Source organism: Cryptomeria japonica, chromosome 3, assembly GCF_030272615.1.
Source record: "Cryptomeria japonica chromosome 3, Sugi_1.0, whole genome shotgun sequence".
NCBI lineage: Eukaryota > Viridiplantae > Streptophyta > Pinopsida > Cupressales > Cupressaceae > Cryptomeria > Cryptomeria japonica.
Window position 1 is genome coordinate 990,827,419 of NC_081407.1, and position 13,177 is coordinate 990,840,595.

The 13,177-nt window shown below is 36.0% G+C and overlaps 1 protein-coding gene across 6 annotated transcripts; it reads right to left on the bottom strand.

The window, feature by feature from the left end:
* Positions 1–2,860: 2,860 nt before the first annotated feature.
* LOC131036764 (ADP-glucose phosphorylase) lies at positions 2,861–11,271 on the bottom strand. Of its 6 annotated transcripts, none has more exons than XM_057968749.2 (4): positions 10,658–11,271; positions 9,819–9,966; positions 9,661–9,734; positions 2,861–3,373 (listed from the first exon to the last, which is right to left on the bottom strand). In XM_057968749.2, exons 1-4 carry the CDS (start codon positions 11,225–11,227, stop codon positions 2,966–2,968), a joined length of 1,200 nt encoding a protein of 399 aa, XP_057824732.2. In that variant the 5' UTR covers positions 11,228–11,271; the 3' UTR covers positions 2,861–2,965. The 6 variants fall into 6 exon arrangements, with proteins under 6 accessions (XP_057824732.2, XP_057824731.2, XP_059073068.1 ...); XM_059217085.1 differs by lacking the exon at positions 2,861–3,373 and adding an exon at positions 5,166–5,562; XM_057968751.2 differs by lacking the exon at positions 2,861–3,373 and adding an exon at positions 7,176–7,562.
* Positions 11,272–13,177: the final 1,906 nt, after the last annotated feature.

Below are 13,177 nucleotides of genomic sequence, written 5' to 3' on the forward strand. Positions count from 1 at the left end.
TCAAGATCGGTGTCGAGGTTAGCTTGTCCTTAAGGAGTTCAAAGGCTTGTTGACACTTTTCTATCCATTGAAATCGTTTTCCTTTTCTTTGGAGGGAAGTGATGGGATGAGCGATTGGTGTCGAGGTTAGCTTGTCCTTAAGGAGTTCAAAGGCTTGTTGACACTTTTCTATCTATTGAAATCGTTTTCCTTTTCTTTGGAGGGAAGTGATGGGATGAGCGATTCAAGAAAAATCCAGGACGAATTTTCTATAGTACCCTACTAGGCCCATAAAACTTCCGACTTCTTGAACATTTCTAGGAACCAGCCACTCGGAAATGGCTTTGATTTTAGTTGGATCTACTGCAATACCTTTTGCGGAAATGATGTGCCCAAGATACTGTACTTCCTTCTGAAAGAAGGTGCACTTGGACAATTTGCCATACAATTGATGTTCTCGTAATCGCTGCAATACTAAGCGAAGATGTTTCAAATGTTCTTCTTCGTTCCTGGAATATATAAGGATATCGTCCAAAAAAACTAGAACGAATCGATCCAAACATTCATGGAACACGTTGTTCATAAGGTTCATAAATGCAGCTAATGCGTTAGTTAGTCCAAATGGTAGGACCGTGAACTCGTAGTGCCCATAACGAGTTCGAAAGGTCGCTTTAGGTGTCTTCTTCCTTGAGTCTCAACCGATGATACCCAGACCGCAAGTCGATTTTAGAAAATACGATGGCCCCCTGCATTTGGTCAAATAGATCATAGATACGGGTTAAGGGGTACTTATTTCTGATTGTTATTTTATTGAGCATCCTGTAATCCATACATAATCGAAGAGTTTCATCTTTCTTTTTGACAAAAATGACCGATGCTCCCCATAGAGACATGCTACATCGAATTAGACCTTTATCAAGCAACTCTTGTAACTACGCTTTCAATTCCACCAGCTCTACTGTCATCATTCTATAGGGTGCTTTAGATATGGGAGTGGCACCAGGTACGAGATCTATAGAAAAGTCAAAGACTCTTTTTGGGGGTAATCCCGACAACTCCTCAGGAAACACATCACGAAAGTCACAAAGATAAGGGTATTTATCTTCAAAGGACTCCTTACGTTCTCCATTACCATCCATTTCTTCCATCTTAACGACAAACAGTTGACATCCCTTTTTTTACTGTGCCTCAGCTGAGATGTGGAGTTGTCTCGACTTAACTTCCTTCTTGATACCCTGTAAGGATACTGCATTGCCTAAATCATCCAAACATTCCACAATTTTATAGAAACAATCCACCCTTGCACGATGTTGCCACAACCACTTCATTCCTAAGATAATGGCATACGATCCTAAGGGTGCTACAAACAGGTTAACCTCTGTTGCAAAGCTTGGTAGCTCAACCTTGGCCTCAAACAAACATTGCTCTACCTGGGCTCTAGACTAATTCGCATATTCAACTGTCCATGCATTAGCCATATACCCAGTCCTTTTTGGAAATCTACTAAGTATCCTAGGTGAAATAAAATTCTCTGTGACTCCTGTGTCTATGAAAATGGATACTGGATTACCATAGAGCATACCTATCATCTCAATGGGAGTGATTTGATAGTTTGTCTGCCTGTTATCTACTGTTGCATGGATTCTTTGCTGGAAGGTTGTCTGCTGGTTAGGGAGAGGGTTCCTCCGAGCTTGTCCCCCTTGTGTGCTAGTGGGACACTGGTTTGCATAGTGTTCTCCTCCACATGTAAAACATCCTCCTGGGGTTCTTTTTTTTCAGTTGTCTTACTACGTGGATCATTGTCTCTGTTATTATTAGACGCAAGCTTTTTGTCTCCTTGGATATCCTAACGATAACCTTTGAACTTCTTTTCCCCCATGACGACAGTTTCCTCTCTATCAGTTCTCTTCCTGAAGGACTGAAAAGACTAAAACCCCTTTCCTCTTTTTCGACTTTTATCTCTGATGGAGTCATCCTTCTTGAGTTTCAATTCTTGACGGACAGCCTTTTCATAGGCTTCATCAGTAGTCAAGGGAGCTAAGACATCTATCGGTCCTCCAATTCTGTTATTAAGTCCCATAATATACTTCCTCAGGCAAAACGTTTCATCTAATTGCAACTGCGGAACATATTTGAGTAACCGATTAAATTTCTTTGTGTACTCATTAACTAATAATTCTCCTTGTCGAAGATCTTGGAATTCTGATAGTTTCTGTTCATAGAAGAGCTGTGAAGCCACCTTTGCCTAAACAACTCCACAAATTTGGTCCAAGTCAAACTAGATGGTTTTAGTTTCAGTTCAGCTTTCTTACTCTCCCACCATCCAGCAGCTTCCCCTGTTAGCTGATAGGAACCCCATACGGCCTTTTGGGTTTCAGTGTAGTCCCTAATGTCATAGTATTTTTCCACACCGGTTAGCCATGCTTCAGCGGCATCCCCGGTCACAGTTCCATCGAATTGAGGAGGTTTGACCTTCTTCATATCCTTTGATATGATGCCAATTCCAAAATTCTTTTCTGAACTTTGAGTTCCGATATGAGAATATTCCTCCCTGCGCTCACTAAAATGTTCCTACCTGCTATCTCTCTCCCTAGACTGACTTTCAGTTTCCCTACCCTCATTTTCATCCAAAAACCGGACCCTTTGTTCCAAATTCCCTATTCGGTTTTGGGTTTCTTGCATCATCGACAAGAATCTGTCTAACTTTTCTGTTGGAGATCTAGGTATTTCAATAGGGTCACTGCTCCTTCTGTCTTCCATTTTGATAAATTTTAGTACCTATTGGAAAGTTTTGATTAAACTATATATTTTAAGTATTACCAACATAAGGTAAAATATCAATAATTTACAGTAAACAAACATTCAGAAGTTGCCAAAAAGATTACACAACAAAAATGTTTGTTTTTTTTTTTCCAAAATTATGTTTACATTGGATTTAACAAGTTCAAACCAAAATTGTATTTACATTGATATATAAACATCCTATCTAAGAGTTGTTCTCATTGTCTTCACTGCACTCACTGCCCGTAATGGGCTCCTCCTGATCAGGAAGTTCAATATAGGATAGAAGTCTGTAGCCTGGAGTAGGCTCTCGTTGAACAATTGGTGGATCTAGTTTAGTTACAACAGGAACATGAACTGGCTCAGCTACTATGGTGGTAAGCAAGATTGGTTCTTTTGTTTTTCTTGAAGTCTGAACAGTTTCTTTTATGTTTTGGGGGTTTTGTTGTTCTGTCTTTGTTTTAGTTAGATGTTTGTGTTCTGCTAGGAGGGCTGCTTTAACTTCAGCTCTTATCTCGGGCGTCCATTTGCGCCTCTGCTGTTTGATCCTCTCCCAAGCTGCTGCAAGGGTTTCATGATCGCCCAAGGGTGCACATTGAGAATAATCGGCATCCTGGCAAGAACCAAAATGCCTTGATCAGTTTTTTTTTTGTTCAAGTGTTGCACACACAGGTCCAATGCTGAACCTGGTAGCTCTGATACCATATGTAACATACATCAAAAACTCTAGCATATAACGGCTAGTTTTGAACATTAAATAACAAGAAAGCAAGTAACGGCTAGTTTAACCCTTTTATTTTTTTTTAAAGAAAACAATGAACATGAAAACTAATGCCATTATCATATACATTTTTATAATAAAACAAAATTACAGTGCAGGAAGAAAAATATTCTTCATTGAACAAAATAAACATTAGTTCTTTGGAAACATGAACAGAAAATACGTTTGCAACTAATTTCTATATAAAGGAAAAGATGAAGGGTTTAGAATGTACTTTTCATTTATTATCTGGCAAACTTGCTCATCTTTAAATTCTCTCTGAATCATAGAGGGGAAAAAGATATCACCAGGGCGTTTATCCACCCATCCTTTGATCGATTTTGATCCCCCTTGCTCACTTCGAACTGAAGTGGCCCGACCCTCCGCAAGGGTTAAGGAGAAAGGTTACGTCAAGTCATGCTGGAACTGGTGTAAGACCCTACAGTCGTAATCAATTACACCCTATAGCTGCCTGCTAACGGGTATAATTTCCTGACTAGGACTGTATCTGGATTCTTAGAACTGACAAGCACTACATGCAGCTAGTGCACTTTGGCCAAGGATTTGTCTACATGTTTTATGAGACTCAGTTCCACCCTATCCGACTTGCACTCTTGATTAATTAGCAAAAATAAGAAAACGGGAAATTCACCAAAAATTTTCTTATGGTACTTGTGAGGTTAATACTTTTATCTCACACTTACATGTTAATCTTCTTTTGACTGGGTGTAAGCCCTTATTTTAAATTTACCATTCATTAATTATATTCTCATTAATTTCTTGTTGAGGCAAAGGTCCCTACTGAACAGTAAATGAATATATAAAGAATGTCAGTACTTGTATTTACAAAAACTCCTTCAGGAACAACAACGCGGAAAATAGGAAGGAAAGAATAAATGGAGAAGCTTTGTTGAGTTATAAGGAAAATTATTTAGCTAGATTTCTCAAGAGGATACAACACTTAACACTAAAGACCTCTTCGTAGTCTTAAGCTAATGCCCCATTGCAATAGTATATATGCTCTCTACTAAAAAAGAAAGATATCAAAGAGTGCACATGCCTGGAATATGAAAAGGATTGGAACAGCAAGAGTATTGAACAGCGTGACTAACAGAGAAGTTCTGGCAACTATGGTGGCTGGATGCACTTCCTTCCACTACAAAAGAATTAGGAAATACGGTGCCTTCACTCCATCCCGTTGGTTCTCCAGTCCATCAGAAAAAAAATGAAAAAAAAAAGAGCTGCCGAAGAAGAAGAGAATAATCCCTAAGACCAGAATCGTTCCACTCCCTATAAGCTCCGCCACCCTAATGTTTTACGAGGAAGTTCACTATGATTTTGCCATCCCCCATCATGGCTCTGGGAGGCGGAATCACGTCCGATGAGAAATTAATTTTCAAAAAGCCTCATAGCACCCTTTAATAATCTATTCGAAAAATACAAAAAATATCCTAATAAGGGATAAGAAGATTAAAAAAATTTAACGAGACGGCACTAATATTTAATAAAAATGGAATTAAAAGAACGTAATAAGGTCCAAGAGAAATTGAAAAGACTAAGTCTTAGAATATATATTTTTTTATAATAACATTAAATTAACTAATAAAGGTAATAAATATTTCTCTTTCTTTTAAAACAATTAAAATTTAATAACAATATACCTTTATTAGAATTATTTTACAATTGAACAAAGTATATATTTTTTAACGTAAATCTATACGGAGTCAACTTCCTCAAGTCGAAAACATGTCTAATAAAGGTATTAATTAAGACGATATAAGAAGATACATAATAATGATTTCGCAACGCAAGAACAATGGTTCGACTAACAAGCCGGAGCAAGTCGGAGACACTATTGGACATAATTCCCATGGTCCTAATAGGGAAACTAGGTTGACAAGGTCACACTAGCTAACATTAGGTAGTACATACCAGTTTATATTCCATACAATCATTGACCATAACCATTTCGCTTCCCTCTTTCCCGGTGATATCTTTTTCCCCTTCTTCTTGGAGGCCAAGTCATTCCTGCATCCACTTGTCTAAACTAGAGTAGTTAGTCCGACATCTTGACAATTCAACCTTAATGTTTATATTCGTTAAATCAAAAGATGAGTTATAACATTACTTTACGTAAATGAAACATCACAACATTTCATATGTTTATAATATTCAAAAATAAGAAATAAAGCAATTTCAACTAGGGCATCGTTTAGGCTAAACCACTGTTTCTAGCATTCAATACCATTTAGGGCATCATTGTTAAACCGAATACCACTGTTAGCAAAACCAAAATCTTGTAGGGCATCAAAATCATTGTTTCAGAAACCAGTATCCATCTAAGGCATCAACACAACTAAGTATCAAAATAAGAGTATATAGGAGGGGATGTGACAGTTTGACAAACTCCTTTGTGGTTAGCATTTAGATTAAGAAGTAGTTGTCTCTTTGCACCCCTGTCTGCAGGACATGCAACTCTTTGGCATTTGTTTTTTGAATTCTGGTGAACACCTGTTAGAGGGCTGATGCTAACAACGTTTTTACCGTTTATTTATGGGAGTGGACCCCATGTCCACAACTTATCTTAAAAAAAAATCAGATTTGGGCAGCACAGCTTTGCAATGAATATTATCAAATAGCAAAGCACAGCTCAGAGGTACAACTTCATTTTGTTTATGGTCCAATGTTTACGACAGTTCATTTTAATTTCTAATACTGATGAAATTTGCAAATATCAAGCATCCTATAGCCACATAACTTGATACTCTGATTCGGAATATGGTATCCCTTTACATATATGCCTGTCACCATGTCTCATGGTGACAAGGAAATAACTCAATTAATTAACGTACCAGATTGAGTCCAGATCTGTCAACAAAAAATGTAAGAGCTTTCTTCAAATCGTTAAAGATTGCCTGTTTGAATAAGAAACTCTTACGTTAAGTGGACCTCCAGGGTTAGTCTTGATATTGTAGGCATGCCATCAAAAGAGCTCAGAATGAAACAAAGCAGCTGTATGTAAGTCTAAAGGAAGAATTCTTAGATTAAGGGGCCCTCGTCTTATTATTGTAGGTGTGGAGAAGCCATAACAAGATCTTAAAATTAAATGAAGCAGCTGGAAGCCAACAAACCAAAAGATATGTTACATGATCATGCACTGAGACAAATTCATATCAAGCAACGCATATAATTCAAGTTTCCAAACATAACAAAGGAAACAATTTTGCTGTCCTTTCCTAACAATACAAAACTTCAGAGTATATCTTCTGTATAAGTTGCAATAAAAGCATGCGCTACATGCTAAAGAAGAAACACATTTTACTGATAAATAAAAAAAGACTGAATTAAGCCCTTACAACTTCCATTAAAAAATCGGGTAAGCTTTATAAATTATTTATCTCAATTAATACCTCCATAGAAGAGTTGTTTGCCTCACCAGAGAGCATAATATCCATTAACCATGCAATGGATCAAAGAATAATTCATACAAAGTAATACAATTTTCTATACAGGGAGTAACAAATATCCTTTCATTTGAACATATTCTTGTATGTAAAAGGACACCTTCACTTTGTTAAGGGATTTCCTTCAGTGCAAATGAATAAAGTGATTAAATGTGATCGTCAAAATACAGGAAACCTTCCTTAAGTAGCAGTCAATTTTAAACATACTAATATATTATTAATGCCATAGAGAATGCTTATATATGGTATGAAGGAATTAAGCGAAGACACCAATGTATTTACTATTTACTTCTCTGGAAATAAGAATTACAGGTAGATCACTGATTTTGCAAATTCACTCCTCGTAAGATTGTAGCAATATTCTCTGGAAATATTGGATTGATATAACAACCACTTGCAATTTCAAAGCCACCAAGACGAGTGAGTTGTGGCACAAGCTGTATAAACCAGTGACAATATGAAGGTTCGTATGATTCTCCAAGAGGTGATGAGTGAATCATGTAGTTATAAGGAGGATTTCCTAATTGGTGGTTCAACTTTTGCAGAACACGCCTCAAAATATATGCTAGATCCATTGCCTGTTTGACAATTTTAATAAAATACATATTAAATTAGTGATTGTAAATAAATCAAAATGCCTTAAAGACAGCAAAGTAATTGATAAGCAACATAAATCATTATCCACTGTGTGATGAAAATGTGGGTGATAAACAAAATCGATTGAAATCTAAATTAACAATCCTAGCATTCATAAATAAATCAAACACCTCAAGATTGGGATGCTAAAAAGGAATAAACGGAGCTAAATTATCAAATAACAAATAGTAATGCAAACTCCATTCAAATTCCTCGATTTGATTATCCCGCAATTTGATGTGTGCTCATGACGTTGCGTATGCTAGATTTTGCTCCATGATTGAGGATGAGAAGATGAGATGAATGAAAATGATGTGCAAGGTGAGTGATGATTTCGGCATTATGACGGTATAACTGTGCAAAAGTGGATGATTTGCATAGAAATGGGAGGGTTTAAATAGAATTGGATTGGAGATGAAAGGAGGTTGAAAATGAGACACTTGTCCCCAAAGAGGGCAAGTGGCAAACCTCAAGATGCCATGTGGAATGAGATTCCACACTTGTCCTCAACAAGGAAGGACAAGTGTCCTCAAGGAGGACAAATGTCAAAAAGAGGAATGACATATGTCCTCAAAGACACATGTCCATTTTGGGAGATGGGCACCCAAAATTGGCTGTAATTTCCTAAATATTAGGAAATTAGGAATGTGCACACACATGTGAGGGGACAAATTAGAAGAAGATAAAGTTAGTTAGATAGATGGGATTAGTTAGAACTCATGGGTTAGGCTTAGGACAAGGGTTAGGTGGGGGTTTAGGTTAGGAGACATGTGACTAAATTAGATTATTTGAATTAAGTAAATTCAAATAAAAGAAGAAAAAGGTGACATTTTATTTAGTAGAAGGGTTTAAGGGGAATTAATTAATTAAAAGGTTAAACAATTAATTGGACATGGCTTTATTAATTAAATTAATTTAGCCAAAAGAAATGCTATATTTAATTAAATAATATGGATTATTTAATTAATACAAGCGACCAAGTGAATTTAATTTGATTGAATTAATTATTCAAATTTAAGTGTCTACATCCACATAGCAATAAGTGAAAACCAGTTGTCTTAAATTACTACAATTTGTATCCAACACATGTATCTCTCATGATAACTTAAAAAAGGAATAGAAAAAGGAAACTCCAAGATAGAGAAAACATTTGTACATATGGGAGCCAAACCATTATTCATAATGTTGTTTTAATTACAAGATCAAAGGATCGAGAGAAAATTAGAAGTTGCAGCCTTACAAGCGGAAAGAGAATAAAATGTATAATAGGAATGTGAATAATGTAAGTTAAGCCATTCATAATTTTTGGCATTTGTCCAATTAAAGAAAATAGGAAGCAGAAGCTTGTAAGCTCAGGCTTTCCATGACAATAGAGGATATGCTACCTACTATTTATTCATTTCACCATGAAATTAGAAACTTTATGTAAGATGAATAAAATTGAATGCATACTAGATCAGAATCACTAGCTGATAGCCTTATATTGCCACTGGTAAATAAAGCCTAAGAGTTCTAGAAGTGGAAGATATTTGTTGGGGCGAAAGCAAATTTTAAAGAGAGCACAAGTTGCAAATAGCTAATAAGAAGTTTAAATTTTTTAATGGAAGGCAATGCAATGTGGACCACTGTGATTATTTGCAACTGAATAAAATTCATACAAGTTATAACTTGGATATAGGTTTTGATATATCTCTTATTTCAATTTCTTCATCTCAAGGAGGTGAGGCTCGGGGCACAAATGCTAACGTGTATTTATTAGGGCACCCAAGCTACTGGTGATTACTAATCAAGAGAAAACGGCCAATTCCTGCAATCGCTAAAGCTAATAGTCTCTAGCCTCTGCATACATGACAAATAATTTCCACCACAAAAGTGCAAAAGGACTGAGTCCGTAGTACATACACGTGTATACTCAATATAAACACAAAATCATCGGCCACAATACTCAAATCCAATGAGGAATACAGCCTACTATGATTCCTTTTGAGCCTTACAACTAACTAATTTGACAAAACCTATCAAAAGCCAAAGAAAACCTACCTGTTCATCTTCTATCTGCTCATAACGCGAAGCATGCTCCTTAGGAGCAATCCAAGTCTCGAAAGGAAATGAAGCTGCAAAAGGAACAAATGAAATGAAGTGGGAAGATTCTTCTAGCAACAAATTTCTGGACCGAATCTCGCTGCTCAAGTACTCACAAAGATTGCACTTCATCGTCCTGGTAAAATATTCCTTGGCATTGTTGAGCCGGGTAACCACATTGCTTGGGACAATGGGAAGGGCAATGATCTGACTATGAGAATGCTTCATCGATGCTCCTGCTGTTTCCCCATGGTTTTTGAATACCTACCAAACATGAATGATTTCATTAAACCATTTTAAAGGTATAGCATCAGCAAGTTTTAAAAAAGTTTAAATTAATCAACTAAGAATTGGCCAAACCCCCATAAATGCATATAAAACCATCCCAAGATTTTATATAAACAAAGTAGCATTGCGATGATCTGTGAAACATGGATAATTTCATCAAATCATTTTCTTTTACTAGCTATAACAGCAGCAAAATTTGAAATTGTTTAAATTAATTAGTCAGACGTGATCAAAGCGCAATAAAAAATACGCAAAACAGGTCCATTAGGCCATGATCTGGTTACAAGGCAAAGACGGTGATGACCAGGGCAAATCTGGCATAATATAATTCAAAGACGTAATCTTTACATCTTCAGTCTTATCTCAACCGCATGGTGCATTTTCCATGCATTCTAAAAGACAGCAGAAGAATGTTACACTTTATCAATAACAAAAAACCCAAAACTGAGACAAACCCCAGATAGTTCCCCGTTCAGCAATTCGAAACTCATTTCGAAAACACCTAACCCAAAACTTTCAAAGTTCAAATATAAAAGAACAAATACTTTCAGAACAATCATGGTGTTAAACAGAGACCGCAAAAATTCCAATATTTTTTTATAAAGAAGGCATTCAAAGCAGGGAACCCACATAAAAGCTCTGATTGGGTAGACAATTACAAATTTACCTGAATGTATTTGATGTGCAGATTACCGGCAAGCTGTTGGATTCTTGTTCTATATGCACATAAAACATCAAATATATTCAAGTCGGGCATGATAGCCAAAGTCATAGCATGATCGGGAGTCTCAATAATTACATCATGGGAACCAAATCCAGGAAGAGTGTCAGCACATGAGTCAATGTGGGGTTCTTTTTCTCTGTTCTCCATTGACACAGCTGGGTAGAGATTTTTTATAACTCTTACTTTCCACTCCGAAACGTTTTCAGGGATTCTGAAGATTTCAGGAGCACATTCGTGTTCATGATGGAGACAAAACGGGCAGGGGCCTGCAGATTGGTTTGAAGTATTTACGGTAGATTTAAAATCAGAGGGGCGTTTGCCTCTGGCAGGAGAAATGATAACCCATTTGTTTAGAATTGAATCATGTCTCAACTCTGAACCTGCCAATTTTGGGGTTTCAGCTCCTGCCATGGCGCTCCGAGAAAACTGCGTTGTTTGTACGGTAATAGGATGAATTGGTAACTTGAATATCTTGAACGCCGCAGCATATTCATGAAATGTGCTACAAAGCATTTAGAAAACTGAAGCTGTAAACATGGGTTACCTATATGTATCTAGATGTGAAAATTGAGCCCTCTTTTTTTTTTTAAATTCGGATTCGTTTTTGATATTTTTGTTTTTTGTTTTTCTTAATGAATAAATCATATTAAATTTTCTAATTTAATTAAAAAGATAATAGTATACTTTTCATAAAAAATAGAAGGTGGTAGAAAAAACAATATAACATAAGAAAATAAGTAATTAATGTAATATTAATAAGAGGGAGGCCTTTATCATCTTGTTTTTCACAAACATCAAGAGGTAGAATTATTATCAATCAATTCCCATCTAGTGAGAGTACAAACAAACGGATAGCTAGCTCTAGCTAAGGAAACTTGTCAAAGTTTGATCAAACAAAAGCAACAAACATATGAGAAGAGGCATAAGGTGGTTGTGAGGGCTAAGACTAACCATACAAAATATTATCTCATTTTTTGGGGGGGCTAATAGTCATGAGATTGAGACTCGCAATCTCTTTTGGTAGATTAGTTGCAACCTTGTTGATGCCCTCAAGGAGGAGAAGAGGATGGATATGGTACTCTTAACAAAAGTGCATGGAGCATTACCTTAGTGATTCAAAAGCTCTTGTAAATGTGTTAACTTCAAGTGCAACTTTTTCTAGCTTGTACTTGAATTTGCATAAGTACGTTAGAGAATATCATAATTATAACAAAGAAAAATGAACATTAGCTAAACATTTTGAAAAAAGAGTTACATTTCTATCTTTTCAAATGTTGAAGATAATTCTCACTTTGAAAGCATACCAAACTTGGGTAGATTTGAAAGGGCGAGAAGGTAAGCCGCCTAACAAATCATATGCCATGAAAAAAGAGCATACCTAAAAGGCCTAAATAAATAATGAATCTGATTCCAATCTCCCTTAGCTTTGGTGTAAAACTAGAAGAAATGCTTGAGAGTCTCAAGTTGTCCGCAAAATGGACAACAAGGATTAAGAACTCTTAGGCTAGAAGAAAGCCTTGATAAAGAATTTTCCAATCAAATGGGCCAATTTAGGCTCAGGAATAGTTGACTAGATAGATTGGAATTACTACAAAGTACCAAGAGAAGACTAAAGTTGCTAATGATGGTTTAGTTGACCAAACATAAGAAGACGAGGAGAAAGCCACAAATATCCTTTATGAGACTTATCATTACAAAATGGTGTGTTGAGATGTTATTTTTAATCCTTCCACCAAGGCATGAATGGTTTAACCCCAATTTTGTGAATCATCTAGGGGGGAATAACAATAATAATAGTATGAAAAGCCTCTTGGTATTGATTAGACATCTTGAATTTCATTTAAATTTTGTCCAAGAAAGAAAATTATTGGTGGCTTTGTTAATGAGATATGACAACATTCTAATGCCTCATATTAAGAATGTCAAGTCATGTATCCATGACACTTTATCCGAAGGGTAGTCTTGATAAGACAGAGCAAGAAATCTATTGATGGTTTTTTTTTACACACTTCTCAACTTTGGACAAATTCCAAGATAAACTCACACCTCTCCTATAAGGATTCAACTCCTAGATGGATATTAAATATCCTCGAGCTCTCTTTAGTTAGGTCTTGGTTGTGCAAGATAACTCAATGACTTGTATATTATTTATTTCAACCGAGAGACCATGGATGGTACTTGACAAACTTTCCAACATGCAAGGGTTGAATTGCACATAAACAATCAGTTTTCAAATTTAACAATGCATTGGCAAACTAATCCAAATGCATGTTATCATAAAATATTTCTTTTAGCTTATAATTAACAATATGATGGCTTGCATTCATGAAATTTTATTTTATAACAACAATAGACAAGTTTGGAAATTCTAATCTATTATACTAACATGATCTAAAAAATAAAATTGAAAATAAAGGAAGGAAAGAGAAAGTTGGAAAGAAAAACACTTAAAATCCATGCATT